Genomic DNA, 15,613 nt, shown 5'->3' on the forward strand with positions numbered 1-15,613 from the left:
GTCGAGGGGGGCAGGATCTTGCCCAGTATGTCATTAATAATACATACTTCCTTAAATGTCCAACTAAATCACTGGAATATATGAGCTTCATTTGGAACCTTTTACACTTTGAAAATTCACCTCTCTTTTTGCATTAACTGGCTCCAGCATCTGCAGAATAGGGCTCAATAGTTCTGATTCGTTTCCTTGGCTCCTGAATGCACTGAAGGAGATGGATTCCCCAAGATGGATGCAAAAAAAACCATAAACCCCAGAAATATGTCCTTTGTGGCTCTCTCCCCTGCCTGCTCACACCTCACCTTGCCCTAATGACTTAAAGACAGTCTTGCAGGAGACCTAACCATGGCCATTTCTCTGAGTTCCTTCACCACAGATTTATTGCTGGCTGTCAGAGTTAGGATGCATTCACATTCAGTTGGGAAGGCATTTCCTGAAGCTGTTAACAGACTTGGCAGAACAAGACTGGGGGAGAGGGTGGGTAGTGAGAAAGAAACCTGCATAATATAACCTGTTATTCCTTCTTGGGTATATGATAGTCTTGATTATAACCTTGAACCAGAAAGAATGTCTTTATTCCTCCAAAGATCACTTTATGACTCTCAGGAATACTGGATGTCCTGTTCCTCCTGAATATCCTAGGAAAAGCTCTACTTTTGCTGCTACATTTATGATGTACATGTGCTTAGATACTTAAATTAGATCTCCTGACATTATCCTGCTGCCAGATGTGATGCCTCCAGGATAAGAAGGGAATCAGGCCTGAGGATGTAACAAGAAAAGCCCTGGAGAAGCTGGCCAGCTCTGTCACAGGGGACACACACTGCCTCACCCTCAGTGTTCATGGTAGGTAGGATACAAAATAAGGAGTAATTCATAACAGAGCTCATTTCCCTTGCATCTGCAACCAAGAACATAAAATGTTAGCTGCAAATGACCTGATCTTGAGGTTTTTTCCTGCCCCATTCAAGGGCATACTGCCTGTCAGTCAGTTATCTCTGTACTTTGCCCCTAACAGCTTGCTCTTCCTATGAGTCCTCTCTAGCTCTCACAAGATAAGAACTACCATGAGGCCAAGGGCTTTAAAGATGTTTCAGGCAAATATTTCTAAGCAGTTTCTGCTCCTGTTTTCATCTGTATGTGAAAACCCCACAATGATGAAGAGAAACATTAAAGGCTGACGAGAAAGCTATTAGTGGAGACACCGGGCTTGAGCCTGCCAAGGGATCTCATCAAGCAAGCCCAAAGTGTCAGCAAAACAGTGTTGCTGGAGCAAAGATGCTAAATGAAATGATACTTGAAAACGTTGGAGTGACACAGAGAGTACACATGTGTGCATGAAGTGTGTGCAAGCGGGGAAAGGATGCAAAAGGAAGAGAGTCAAAGGCGGTGCCAGAGAGGGGCAAAGAACGTGTTGTATTCTGCACTGTAGGCAATTAATGGATTAATGTACACATGAATTAACTCATGAATGGTTCCTGGAGTGAATCTTAGAGATCAAGAATAAATCTCTTCAGTAAATGGGAAAAAAGAAGCCCCAAACAAACCCAAGTTGCTTTATCATTTATTTATGATTATGTGCACAATTTAAAAGTCAGGGTGTATTTTTAATCAAAGCTTTTGGTGATCACAATACAGGGCATAACAAATGGAACTGTTAGATCATTTATTATTATGATGAAACTAAAGGCTTTATAGTCTTCAGTGGAGTAAAGCAGACAGCAATACATTCATATTAGGAAGTTCCTACTGTGAATGCAAAACTGATTAAAACTGAGTTATTGTTTAGCAAGACAGACAAATCTGTGTTTCTTTTGGGTTGTGAAACTATTATAACCATACAGAAGTATGAAGAATTGGCACTGGGGGGAACCATCCTGCCAGTGTGCCCCATGTGTCTGCGTTTGGCAAAGGCAGTCTGCAGGGCGTGCACTCCATTTGCACGTAATCAGATCCCTGACCTGGAACGTGTACATTCTGGAGCATTAACTGGCACAATTAAAAAGGTATTTAGAGGATGAGCTCGGAGCAAAACCACGCTGTCACATCTCAGAATCCTGAAATGCAACCTGGACTCCACCAGAAGCTGGTTTCACCGGTTTTAGAGGGATGCTATGACTGGGGGAAAAGGGACTTTCAAGCTACCCAGGCAAGACACAAATCTAAGGAGTCCAGCACGTCTCAGTGCACAGCAAATTTAGTCTATAAAGTGACTCGTGTGAAGAATTAGAAAGGATTATAAAAACATGCTACCATATGCTGGAGTAGCTGAAAGTGATTAATCCAGTTCTTAAATCTTGTTTTAAACTCCCTTTCATTTCTTTGCATAGAAAAACAGAAGCCACGTTGCTTTGTTTGAATGCTATGTAGTTAATTACATCTTCTAGGAAACTCTTTTAAAGCTAAATGCAATGTGTAATTACAAAATGCCTCCTTTAAAACAGCCAGCTTGCCCATTGATTTGTAGTTCATTCAGAAGGCTTTCTTCATGATATTTAGAGCCAGAAAATACACAGAGATTCAAGAGGAATTGTGAAATTACAGCAGGAACCATAAGGAAAAGTCACACTTCAACCAGTGCACAATGACAGCCACCACTAACTGTGATTTCAAATCTTAACTGTTGTAAGCATAGCAATGGGAAAACACAGTGCTCATCCGGACAGCTATCAATGTGATATGTTTTTATAAGAGTAGATTTTCAAGGCCTAATTAGGAAGCAAATCAATCGCATCAAACAAGTGTAAAGTTGAGCTGAGCACCTCAACACACGGGGTTCACGGCTAAGGGCAGTCCGCGCTTTGGTTCATAGGGTGTTGTCCTGGAAACCATGCGGATGCAGTCGATAACGGGGCAGACGCTGAGACACAGGGTGCAGCCTGTACAGCTGTCAGTAACCACAGGCACATGGGTTTCGGGATCAAACTGTATAGCCTGGGAACAGGAATAAACATTTATTGATGGTGCTCGCAGGAAAAGGTCACAATTGCTCCCGTTTTAGTGGCTGCTGCAGCACTTGGAGACATCTTGGTGTACTGCTGCACTGCAGCTATAGCAACTGTTCGACTGGCAGGGAACAAAACAGCCCCATCCCCTCCCCACTGACACTTTAAAACTAGGGGTCAAATTATACCTCGGCAAAAGCTCACAAGGGCTGGTTACAAAAGGAGGAGTATGGCCCATGATGCTGAAACTCCCAGAGGGATGTTTGTCCTTCGTGTGAAGGAAATATGTCCTAAGACAGCAATTCACCAGGGTTATGGGTTCAGAGGAGACACCAGACCATGCCTGGATGGCCTCAGCACAATGTGTTCTTTTGACTTCAATATTAAGCACAGCATAAACAAACTAATGTAATAAACAGTAGAGAAAAACACAGCACATGGGGCCTCGCATGACTGTTTTCCTTTGCACATCTTCGAAGGGGATATCTGAGCTGTGGGCAGGCAGAGCTTGCTTTAGTCTCCATGCAGTGAATCCTCATTACCAATTAGGGTGATAAATGTATTTGAATGTGAAATGACAATTGCAGTTGCGATGAAGTAAGCTCCTGGTATAATGGAAATAGCAATTAAAAGCAAAACCAAAAGCACCACGCAACTGCAAAAGCTTCAGTATCTAAGCAAGCCAGCCTAGAAGTGAGAAATACAAAACCCCCACTGAGTATCTACTTTCAAGAGTTTTAGGAAGTAAAAAATCAGGCCTGAAAGCTGAACTCTCACTTCTCTGCAAGCAAGTGGTGCCTTAGCAAACCTCCATCACCACTGTCAGCAACTGGAGGAGGCAGGGAGTAGATGGGAGGTACAAGGTGATGCTGCAGGTTGGCTCCAAAGGCAGATTTGTGGCATTTGGGGTTTCACTACCAGGAAAGCACAGAAGTCGCTGTAGCAACCAGCACAGGGCATGCAATAGGTACTAACTGCCCTGAATCCACAAGTTTTACTTCAACGTGAGCACAAAGAGAGCGTTGGTTTCTGCGTATTTAAGGGCTTCTTCCTCTCTCCCCAACAACAACACACATCTTTAAAGGGAGTTCAAAGAGGGAGAGGAAGTCAAGACACTAGCGCTAAGTTGAAATTAAGGAAAGCTTTTCTACTCGAGTCACACAAGGTGATAGCTCTGGAGAGCAGCATGGGTATTTCTGTAACAAAGAGAAGCATAAAGCACATGTTACAATGTGCGAGTTCTTTGCAATTAAGGATTTCTTTGCAATTCATTTCAATTTCATTAATTATAGAAAAAACATGATTTTTTTTTGTGCTTAGAAAACCTCCTGAGCTTTTAAACTTGGCTTCTTTTGGTGCTCATTTTTTTCCAGGTATGAAAAGAAAGTTGTATTAAGTATAAATGCAGCCTTTTGCTCTGCAAAGGCTGTATCCTCCTCTTCACTGGGAAATCTGATGGAAGGAAAAGATGTGAAGACTGCAAGAAGAAATTTACACAGTTAAAAGGCTACCGTAGTAATCTCATTTGGTACAGACGCAGCATTAACTTTCTCATATCAGTAGAAAAATCCACACCAACCTTAGCCCTGACACACTTGTTTTAATTGCAGGAGTTGTTTTTAAAAGGGAAGGTTTCTTCCTTTGACTGTATGCAGTCAAATTCATCAGGCCTACTACTGTTTAGAGGGAGTTGAGGCTAAAGAAAAGGTCACGGTGTTAAAGTGTTTGTTTCAGACAAACTACACATGGATTGGGCTGAACGGAAAAGTTAATGTAAAACTTCTTGCTTACTGCAGTAATGGACGCTATGCTAGAGGGAGTTTTGGTTTTCCAAAAGAACCTGAACCTTCCTGTACTGCCCTTTTTACTGCAGAACACTCCAGTCTGCATGACTGCAGACATCAGCTTTCGTGGACATGGCAAGGAACGTCATGTACATACGTTCTGTACAACTTATTTAATCAAAGAAATACTTTGGTGCAAACAGGAGCCTCAGCTCAAAATCCTGCAGACTTCATCCTGCTGCTCTCACCATAGAATCCCCCAGGTTGGAGAGACTGGGAGGGTGACCTACAGAGGTACACTCAGCATAGCCTTCCAGAGGAATCCATGCTGGGTGATGTTCTCGCCACCATGCAAACAGCTCGGGCACGGCTTGCATGGCACAGCCTGGGAGCACACTGGGCTTCCAATCCAATATTCCATACATCTGTTTTTGCCTCCTGCTCATTAACAGAAGGTGGATTCTTTCTTCCCAGCAGCAGAAAGATAACTCCTCCTGCCTCTCTGCTAATTACAGCGGTGCTCTTACCTGGTAGCCAGAATCATTACAGGTCATGTAACATTTGCCACAGTTGATGCACATTTCCTCGTCAATCAGAGCCACGACTTGCTCTGTGTTGCAGAGCTCACCATATGTTCCAATATACTGCAGTGCTTTTCCAATTACATCCTGGGGGAAAAATAAGAGACTTTATTGACTCATTCAGAAGATACCTAAGCAGTTTCTATAGCTGCACAGGACTTCTATAGCTGCTCTAGTACTTTGATACGGAAGGTTTGGCCATGCATTGGAATAATGTTCAGGATTTCTCTTACAAGTTTCCAAGTTGCTGACTTTCATGCGTCCTGTAAAATATGTAGAATACAGGCACACTTTCAATGTAGGCACCACTGGGAGTATATATTTGTCTACAAATACCTTCCACAAATAGGTTACACACTGAGTACTTTATTTTGGCTGTTTTGCCATGATTATTTGAAACATCAAGGAACAAAATGGAGCACTAAACAGGAGTGACATGCTACAAACGATCAGATCATCCATAGTCATTTGTCATTAGCAAAGATTTAAGAACTCACATCAAGAAAAGAAAGGGGCATAATCAAGTAAATTGACAGAACAACTGCTTTCTCTCTTTAGTAAGATGCACAAATGACACCATCATCAGTTTATTGCACATATTGCACAGAAGCGAGTTGTGGGTCTCATCCTGCAAGTCTTGATTCAGTTCTTCTAACTTTACACAGAAGAATCTGTGGCATCAGCCTTACACATCTGCGCTGCAGACAGCCTATGGGTACGTACCACAGGGAGAAGACATCTCCTCTAAAAGAAGTTGCTGGGGACCTACCTGATGCAAACCATTTCCTCTTTGCATCAAGGGAAACTGCAGAGTTTAGTGGCAGCTCAGCTTCACTGAGTCAATGGTAGAGATGGGACAAGTCCCAGGTCCTTTGGACAACAGCTACCCCTCAGTTAAATCAGTTTAACTTGTGGAAGTATTGCTTAGGTGATGAACATGACCTACCTGATGCAAACCATTTCCAGGGGGGTTGAAAGTGGATCTCAAGGTCCTTTCCAACCCAAACCATTCTATGATTCTATGATTTTAAGAGATTCACTCTATGGCACAGTACTGGTTGCCTGGGTATTTTGTGAGTTGTTTTTGCAACAGTTCCCATGCTGCAAAACAAGCTCAATTTTCTGTGCAAGATTTTACATTGTTAAGATAAAGCTGGGCTCAGTAAATGAAGGTGATGCGATGCAACAACAGCTATGTTGAGTATTAAAGAAATCTCATTGAGTGATAGGAGAGTAGAACTGGCTTCAAAGCCATTCTGCTGTAACAAACCATGATGATTTTGAACCAAATCAACTGAAAAATGCTTAAGATCAAGCCAAATATGAGATGGACAAATCTGCCCAGAATTCATAAAGCTTCAGAGTGTTTACCTTTGGTCTTGCATCGCCAAGAAACATGATAAGGATTTCTTTTTGTATTCTGTTTGTCAATGCTTTCAAAGAAGCAATACTGACCTTGTTCCTATCAGTCCTACCCTGAAATGAATAGCTACCATTTTAAGTATGTGATATAAATATGCTATATTTAACCTCTATCACTTCTAATTGCATACAACACTCTATATATTGTTTCCAGTTCTCACCACAGCAGAATTGGATTACAGTAACTTAAGTTTGCATTGCACATTTTGGGCAGCCTTACTTTCAAACAACCTAAGCACTCCTATGCCAATAGGGTAATATGGCTTTATCAGTGTTAGCTCTAAATGAAAGCTCTGATACATGAACTAAATGAAGGTTTAGCTTTTTTATCAGTTTTAGGATCTATGAAGTTGCTCTTAATCACTGCTGAGGTAGGAAATTCAACCATATCCTAAGCCCAGGAAGAAGGACAGGGGAATTGCATTGTTTTCTTGTTCCAAAAACACTCAAAATGCTTTCTGTCTGCCAAAACCCCTACATTGCTGACATGTGAAATACCTTGGTTGCATTCATTGAATGCTAAAAGCCTTCCAGTTCTTCTCAACAATATGTAGAGAACATTAGTGCTCTTCCAGCATAAAACAGCTATGGCACGTTGCTAAAGGCAGCATGATGAGTGTGGACAGATGACTGTAAGTGAGCAAGTTATCACAGCTTAATGACTTAGCACTCATCAATAGAGCTGTGCAAGTTGATTATGTGCATGGTCCAAATTCACTGCAAATTTGAAGGGAAATCTGTTTGCTTAAAGGACTGTAAAAGGTCAATTAACTACTACGAAAGGGTTTCAGATAATACTTTTTACTTCAGGATTGTAAATGACTAGACTTGAACACACAGCCCTTCACTCTGCCTCCACTGATGAGCTTATAGTAACTAAATCATATGGGATACCTTAGGAACTGCTCTTTTCATTCCCACGTCTTTTCATTCCTATGTCTCTCTCAGAAATGTTTATGGATTTACTGGGAATTGCTCAGCAGTTTTCAGGTTTCTGCAGTCTTTTGCATCAGTTGAAAAACTGCAGTTGTAGAATTTAGCCCCAGCTTATTTCAAGCCTCACATAGGCTTGAACCAGCTGCAAGTTTCAACATACATGTGTCTTTGTGTGACCTACTGCCCTCAGCAACACTAAGTATCCTACAAGCCTCTGTTCTGTGTATATAACCCTTAAATGTTCCACTGTATATCAATCACAAATGCACATCCCCTGCAAGTACTGCTCTGTGTTCTGAAGAAATGATGTAAAACCTGTACGACATACAATGAAGTAGTTTCCCACTGCCTGCTCATGTTGCAAATGCATCAGTATAGGGGGGATTCCTGATAGTGAAGGGCTTTTTAACCTAACAAAAGCAGAGGTTTAAATAGAAGAGGTAACTAACAATTTTCTCAGGGAGGTTCTGGATTCACGTTTGTATTTCTGAAACATTGTTTGGATGTTGCGGAGATGGGCTTCTCGGACAGTTATGGGATGGAGGACCTTGCTTTAGAGAGAAGACAAAAAGATGTTTAGCCTAGGAAGATGAAAGTGGAGCAGGAATATGATGTCTCTTTATATACAAATCAGGGAGGGAAAAGAGCTGTTAAATGACAATGTTGGCACAAGAGCATAGGAGTATAAACCAGCCAGGAATCAATTTAAAGCTGGGAATTAGAAAAGGCTTTTTCAATGGGAAAGGGGTGAATTGGTTAATGCCCTCCCAGAGAAACAGCCGGGAAACAGCAAGGAGAGAGTCCAAGATTAGCATTTGATAGCTCAGGAAATGGTTGCTTAGAAGAACATGATCAAAATATACTTTTCCAACTACAAACTTAGAAAGGGAATAACAAACCCAATGCATATGGCATGGTGATTTCTGAATGTGTAACCAAGTCTCATTGCTCACAGCACACAAAATACACTTCTGGGGACTCAGAATCCCAAGTAGAAAGGATGAGGGCATTTGAGAGGCCTGTGTCGATGATGTACTGCTCATTTATACTCCTGGGTGTTGTGTCTTTTCATCACTTCTTTCTCTCAAGCAAAAACTGTATCCTGAGTCATTTGCAAAGTTTCAAGGCTTTATTGACTAAAAAAGCAATGGTACTTTACTTAAAAGATGTTTTGCAGGTGCACTCTTTTACAGCATCTCAAGCTACCTCATAGCTTCTTGTTTCCATCAAATCAGAAGCATTTGGAACAAAATACACAGTGCAGCAAGAAATAATGAGCTTTCCCTATTTAAAGTGCTTTCTTTCCAAAAAAGCAACTGTCTAAACTGGCACTCTGGGATGCCGCAGTTGGTGTATCTCAATGGGCTCTGCATCAAATTTGCACTGTTTACAGTAGAATGGGGTTTGTTGCCAAGTGCCAACAGAAGCCAACAGCCAACCTGCCAACAGAAGCCAGGTTCTGCGAGTCAAGCTGTGTTCTTCCTGGCTTACATATTACCAGAAGCAATTAAAAAATAGACTTACAATAACAAAGCTGGAAGTTCAATTTTGTCCTAAGTTACCCCTTTGCAACCTCAGGGACTTCTATATAACTGCTGTGCTGTCTTCCTCTTCATAACAAAACCATTCTGGATGAACTGGAAGAGGAATTTAGGCCTGCAAGTGGAACTGGCAGGGAACTGAGTCACTGTGGAGACAACCAGAGCAGAATCAGAGCAGTTTTTATGTTGCTAATGACACTTGTCACTAACCCAGGCAGATGTGGGTTTCAGTGTACATAAGGAACAGATCTGTCCAGTAGGGTATCATGTTTACAATGCTATTTTTATTACTATAGCTGCATTTTTAACGTGAATTTATCAAACATTTTAGGGCGATTACCTTTTCATTAGCCATCACGTTACTAAACCTCTCTTTGTAAATACAACTCATGGTTCACGTTTGGCTCCTGGTAGACCTCCTATGTCCATTGTCATGAAGACCACACTAAAAGACCATAGAGATGATGAGTCTCCAAGGGATCTCAGACAAATACTGAAGCTGATTCACTACCATGTAAGGCAAAAACCTCCTAACAAAGCACATCACATTTCTATAGTGTGCTTGATCCCAGGTACTCTGTTCATTGTTATTTATGGGGTGTTCGGGCAGTTCTCAGGATTCAACAGGCTATGAAAGAACAAGGGGGTGTGCAGAAGTGACCTCATCAGGATACAGAGAGAGCGTGGAAATGGGATGAAACATTGCAAAGAAAGTAAATGACTCTCTGACCTGGTGTTTAAGGTGGTGCCTTCCACCTTACAGAGGTGATTGTCCTGCTGTATTCAGCATTCAGCCCCACCTTGAGCACTGTGTGTAATTCTGATGCCACAGGTTAAGGCGGCTCAGAGGAGGGCATGAAACCTGGTAAAAGGGCTGGAAGGAAAGTCCTATAACGACTGTGGTCTTGTCTAGTGTGGAGAAAGGGATGCTGAGGGACAATCTCATTGCCCTCTACAGCTTCCTAAGGGGACAAAGTGGGGAGGCAGGTGCTGAGTTCTTCTTCCTGGTATCCAGTGATAGGAAACGTGGGAATGATTCAAAGCTGCACCAGGAATTTTACACTGGACATCAGAAAACATTTTTAAGTGTGGTCAAATGCTGGAATGGGCTTCTTAGAGAGGTAGTTGAAGCCCTAAGCCTGTTAGTGTTGAAGAGGCATTTGAACAATGCCTTTAGTAATAATGTCCCTTAACTTCTGGTAGGCCCTGAAGTGGTCAGGCAGTTGGACTTGGTGATCACTGTACGTCCCTTCCAACTGAAATTACTCTATTCCATCCTATTCCATTCAGACTCCAGGATTTCTTCTCACCTTTTAAGAGTAACTTAAATTTGCTTATGTTCTCTGAGATACTGTGATGGAGAAGGGATCATTATGGGCTACTGAAGGAGAGGTTATTGCTGTGATTCACTGTGGAGCAAACACTTGGGATAAGCAGATTTAGAGTCCCATAAATTATGGGAGACACATGCACAGTCCCACCTGGAATATGCAACAGCTCCATGTTTATAATGAAGACTACAGTATTGCAGGCAGGTGAGCACAAGCTAACACTGCTTGTATTGAGGAAGGATCCAAATGGAACACTGTTAGTGCTGCACCTAGATCAATATACCTCACCTCTTGAGAGGATTTTACATACTAAGCACAGCACTGGACTAAACGTGGCTTGATGCCTCCCAAGATGCCAGCTTTCAGGTGGGGGTTTATGGCATCAGCATATAAAGACTTACATATATGCATGTGTGAAATGCCACGTCAACGCATCGGTACACACAAGGGTGAAAAGTAGTTCAAACATAAGGAACTTCAGCTTGAAGGCATCTATGGATGTTTTCCCAACGTGTGGAAGAACAGATCATGTCCTAGCTAAGCAGACAGACCGATGCGAGAGTGGTTGAACTGCCACACAGGGCAAGCAAGACTTGTGGAGAAAGGAAGAAGTAAAATAAGCAGGTAAATGATGACTAGATATTATGGTATAAACCCTGGAGGACAATGAACTGAATCTCAAGGGAAAAAGCCCACAGGAATCTATAAGGAAAGCAATTAAAGTAATACGGAGGTTACCTGAGGTAGGCAAATACATGTGTGGGAGCTGTACAAAAATGCAACTGAGAAGATCCGCATATGGCAAAACTGCTGGTAAGTGAAAAGAGAACCAACTCGGCTGCATAGCCGAGCACGCGGTTCCAATTAATAGTGAGAAATAGAGAGAATAAAGAGAAAAGCCACGGGAGAAGCCATCCAAAAATTAAATTAGATTTGGGATAATTGCAGAGGGCTTTGAAACCTATAAAAAAAGGCGTTTTGGCAGCATGTGGAATGGAAACAAATGTTGGAATTTACATATCACCAACCAACAGCCGAGCAGGCAGATGAGGGAGTTCTGGGCAGGAATTTGCAGCAACCCTCCAAAACCACAAGCAGCCAAGGCGGGGGTCACAGCTCTTCCAAGGGCAGCTATTCCTCAGTTCCCATCAGCTTTCGTACATCCTCACTGCTCCAGAGAACTGGAGTTAGCCTGGGACTAGCTTTAAGAGCTGACCTTTCCCACCTAGTCTGGTATCTGGATGACAGGATGGATCCTCTTCTCTGTCCTGGAGGGTCAGCCAAGACAGAACTGCTTGTAGATGGTCTGGGATTTGTAATTCCAAGTGTGAATACTTCTTAGTTACAAATACATCACTCAGGTCTGAGCTCCTCTGCTTCTCTCTGTGGAGAATTCCTGAGCAGTGAAGGGGATCAGATAAGTCACCTTTATTCATTAAGCTTCAACTTAGCTTCCTTAATGAATGTCCTGAATCTTCCTGGCAGTTTTTCTCCACAATAGAATAACAGATGGATCTATTAATGACAAACTTTAATAAAACCTCCCTTTGTTGGGGCAAGTTCCCTATTCCAAGAAAAAAACAGTATTTTCCTATTTCTTAGTGAGCATCTGTGGTTGGGTGACCCAGGCTGGAAACCAGGTGCCCATCAAAGATGCTCTGTCACTCTCCTTCCTCAGCTGTAAAGTGAAGAGGCTCTGAGGCTCCTTCCTCCTTGGAGGAGGACTCCTCACACTCCTCCCATCTCCACTGTGGTCCCTCCCATGGCAGACAGTCTTCCACGGACTTTTCCATGAGTCCTTCCCATGTGCTGCAGTTCTTCATGAATTGCTGCAGTGCTTCATGAACTGCTTCCATGGGAGGCAGCCCTTCAGGAACTGAGGTCCCAGCTCCTGCCAGCAAACCTGCTCCAGCACAGGCTTCCCATGGGATAACAGCTTACTGCAAGCATCTACCTTCTCACAGAAGCCACCACTCCCCAAACCTCCCTTGCAAACCCAATGCAGTATCTCTCATTGCTGCTTTTCTCATGCTGGTTAAAGCATTGCTGCCTAAGGAATGGTCAGACTCAAAGACTGTCAAGAATTGGCCTTGGTGTTTCCTACCTTCTTCTAATTGCTTCAGTCTTTCTCAGTCTCTTTTAATCGAAGGGGTGAGGAAGATGCTAACCTGATTCCTTTGGCTGAGAAGCTCCCCACAGTTACCACACAAAAGTATTCAGCATAAATCCAAGTTTTTGTTTGGGGGAATTCATTTTCATCCTTTCTGCAGCAGGGCCTCTTTGCTTTTTAATGTCTCTCCGACTACTTGGTTCTTTTTTTGCTTTTGTACCTGGAGTTAGGCTTGATCAATTATTAACCTCAACTTCTCAGTTATGGCTTTTTTAAGTCTTTAGGTCTTATTTTGCCTCTTGCTACACTTTCTCCTCCATTCAGTTTGTTTGCTTTTGGACGGTATCAGTCCTTTGCTTTTCAGAAGCAAGCGATCTCATTGAAAATGCAGTTATTGGCTGTGGCTTCTCCTTTCTCTTTTTGCCTACATCAATCCTCTCTCTCCAAAGAGAACAGAACCACAAAAGCTTTGAGGTCAAGTAGGCTTTGAATAAGTGGGCAAAAATGAAGTAGTTCACTGTTCCTTGGAACTTTTGGCATACAGAAAGAAGGGGCCTTCGACACATGAGGAGGGGAGTGATTTTTGGGTGCCATAAACCATCATAAGCACTCCAGAATACTGAGAGGCCTACAGAAGTGGCAAAATGCTTAACTTCAACAGGACAATGACTCAACACTTCTCCCTGGCTGGTTTTGCAGTTTGGAATACTGCATGTGTTGGTAAACTGCAAAATTCCCTTGGGAATGATGCATTATTTTGAGCCATTGCTCCTACTGTGTTTTATGTTTGGCATTATTTTGGCAAGAATTCTTACAGGTCTGATCATACAGTGGAAGTTACCGATCTGTAGAGATCTGATATTCTTACCTATATGAGGAAGACTATCAACAAGCTCAACAGATACAATTTTCACATTGCTTTATGAAAGGCCCTACATGAAAATCCTGATTTTTCTTAGCTTTCCTGTTCAGAGAATCCCAGATTGGTTTGTGATGGAAGGGACCTTAAAGCTCATAGAGCTCCAACCCCTGCCAGGGGCAGGGACACCTCACACTAGAGAAGCTTGCTCCAAGCCCCTGTGTCCAACCTGGCCTTGAACACTGCCAGGGATGGGGCAGCCACAGCTTCTCTGGGCACCCTGTGCCAGTGCCTCAGCACCCTCACAGGGAAGAGCTTCCTAATATCCAATCTAAATCTCCCCTCTTTCAGTTTAAAGCCATTACTTCCTGTCCAGTCCCTCCATGCACTTGCAGAAAGTCCCTCTCCAGCTTCCTTGTAGGCCCCCTATAGGTACTGGAAGGCTGCTCTGAGGTGTCCCCGGAACCTTCTCTTCTCCAGGCTATTCAGACATGAAGTTTAAGTACGGTCCAAAGGGAACACCTAGAATAATTAGCTTATGATGATTCAATTTGTTGACATTTATTGGCTACCTAAGGGAAGGGAAATCTCCAATGTATGGATTATGCAGTAGATGGGGTCACAGGTTTTCTTTTCGCCTTGACATTTACTCATTGCAGACAGTGGATCAGCTACTTAGACAAACATTCTCCAGCTTTAAAAGTTGTGTCTGAAAACCTACGACACAGCGTTCCTATGTACTGAACACAGACCTTTCCCATTGATCTTACATGAGAGACAAAGCTATTCAGCACATGGCAAGTAATCCAAGGGTATCATGCAAACCTGAGCTCAGACTGTAGCATTACGACCGAAAGAAACTGTTAACAGCTGAGGCATTACCCATGGCTTGCTCTACAATTCCTGTTCCGCTGCCCGAATATCTTCAGTTTGAAAAATGACATTAGGGAAATACCTATACGTGTACATCACAGATCACCTCCCATCGATCTCGGTTAAAAAGCTAGGAAGCCTGCATAAAGAGCAGTCTTTGACGCTCTCTAACAAGCTTAAAAGCAGTAATAACCAACTCAAACTGCTAGCAATGACTGTGCGTGTCAACTGCCTGATGGCTGATGATTTCTTATGTGTAAGCATGTATTTTTGTTACCTTGATTGCTGGGATGGGCTTCTTAGGAATGAAATGTTTTTTCTGGGGAAGCACAGCAGCCACGCTCTGTTCCTTTAGCTTAAGCTTGTTCTCAGCTATGATCTTTTTGCGTTGTTCCACGTAAGGCCCAAAACTGGGCAGTTTCTGAAACAAAAACCAGGACACATGATGATGTTCAATGAGCAGGTATAGCAAAAAGGTGAGTCTGATCCCAAGAGCAAGATCCCAAGTCCTTGCTGAGGTCCTTATTCGGGAAGCTGGAACTGAAACCGGTGAGACTGAAGTAAATAAAAATCACGTATGAACCTCAGGTTCTGACTTGAAAAATAGATATTGAATATTAAAATATTAATACAGCACAGCAGAAAAAGAGCTGAATTGCAGGTCAGCTTCCAACAGCCTCATATTTCCCCACTGCATACCTGCTTAGATATAAAAATATATCATGTTAAATAATTCAAATGTATAACTTTACTTCTATGGCACATGGAAAGGTATCATAAAACTCCCAGTTTATTTGGAAGAGTTCCACCAGTGTTTATGGACTATTTGTATGGCTATCTAAATATATTTCTATATAGTTTTATAGCTTACAAACATACATTTTGCATTCTGATAACAGAGTGGCATGGTTTAGTGGAAGGTGTCCCTGCCCAAGGCAGGGTGGTTGGAACTGGATGATCTTAAGGTCCTTTCCAACCCTAACTATTCTATGATTCTATGACCTGTCAAAGTAAGGCTAACACACATCAAATGAACTGCAACACATTCTCATCTTTTCATTTACCTCTGTGTCCCACTCGCATTCTTTTCTGCAACATTTAATCCTAGAACCCAATTAAACGACCTTGAGAGGAAGATTTTACTGACTCACAAAACTCATTTCTCACCCAAGAACATGATTTCATAGAACACCCAGCTTCCTGAAGGAAAAAGCCCCTTTACTTACCTAGCGGA

The 15,613-nt window shown here is 42.4% G+C and overlaps 1 protein-coding gene across 2 annotated transcripts in view; it reads right to left on the minus strand.

The window, feature by feature from the left end:
• Window positions 1-1,545: 1,545 nt before the first annotated feature.
• DPYD (dihydropyrimidine dehydrogenase) overlaps window positions 1,546-15,613 on the minus strand; it is a 357,309-nt gene continuing 343,241 nt past the window's right edge. For both annotated transcript variants that reach the window (XM_062606149.1, XM_062606148.1), the window contains exons 21-23: window positions 14,657-14,800; window positions 5,254-5,394; window positions 1,546-2,931 (exon numbers count right to left, since the gene is read on the minus strand). In XM_062606149.1, coding sequence (XP_062462133.1) covers window positions 2,761-2,931; window positions 5,254-5,394; window positions 14,657-14,800 — 456 coding nt within the window. In that variant the 3' untranslated portion in view covers window positions 1,546-2,760. The remainder of the gene's footprint in view (window positions 2,932-5,253; window positions 5,395-14,656; window positions 14,801-15,613) is intronic.

Source organism: Pezoporus occidentalis, unplaced genomic scaffold (assembly GCF_034315485.1).
Source record: "Pezoporus occidentalis ecotype Australia unplaced genomic scaffold, CSIRO_AGI_Poc_V1 ctg94, whole genome shotgun sequence".
Classification (NCBI taxonomy): domain Eukaryota; kingdom Metazoa; phylum Chordata; class Aves; order Psittaciformes; family Psittacidae; genus Pezoporus; species Pezoporus occidentalis.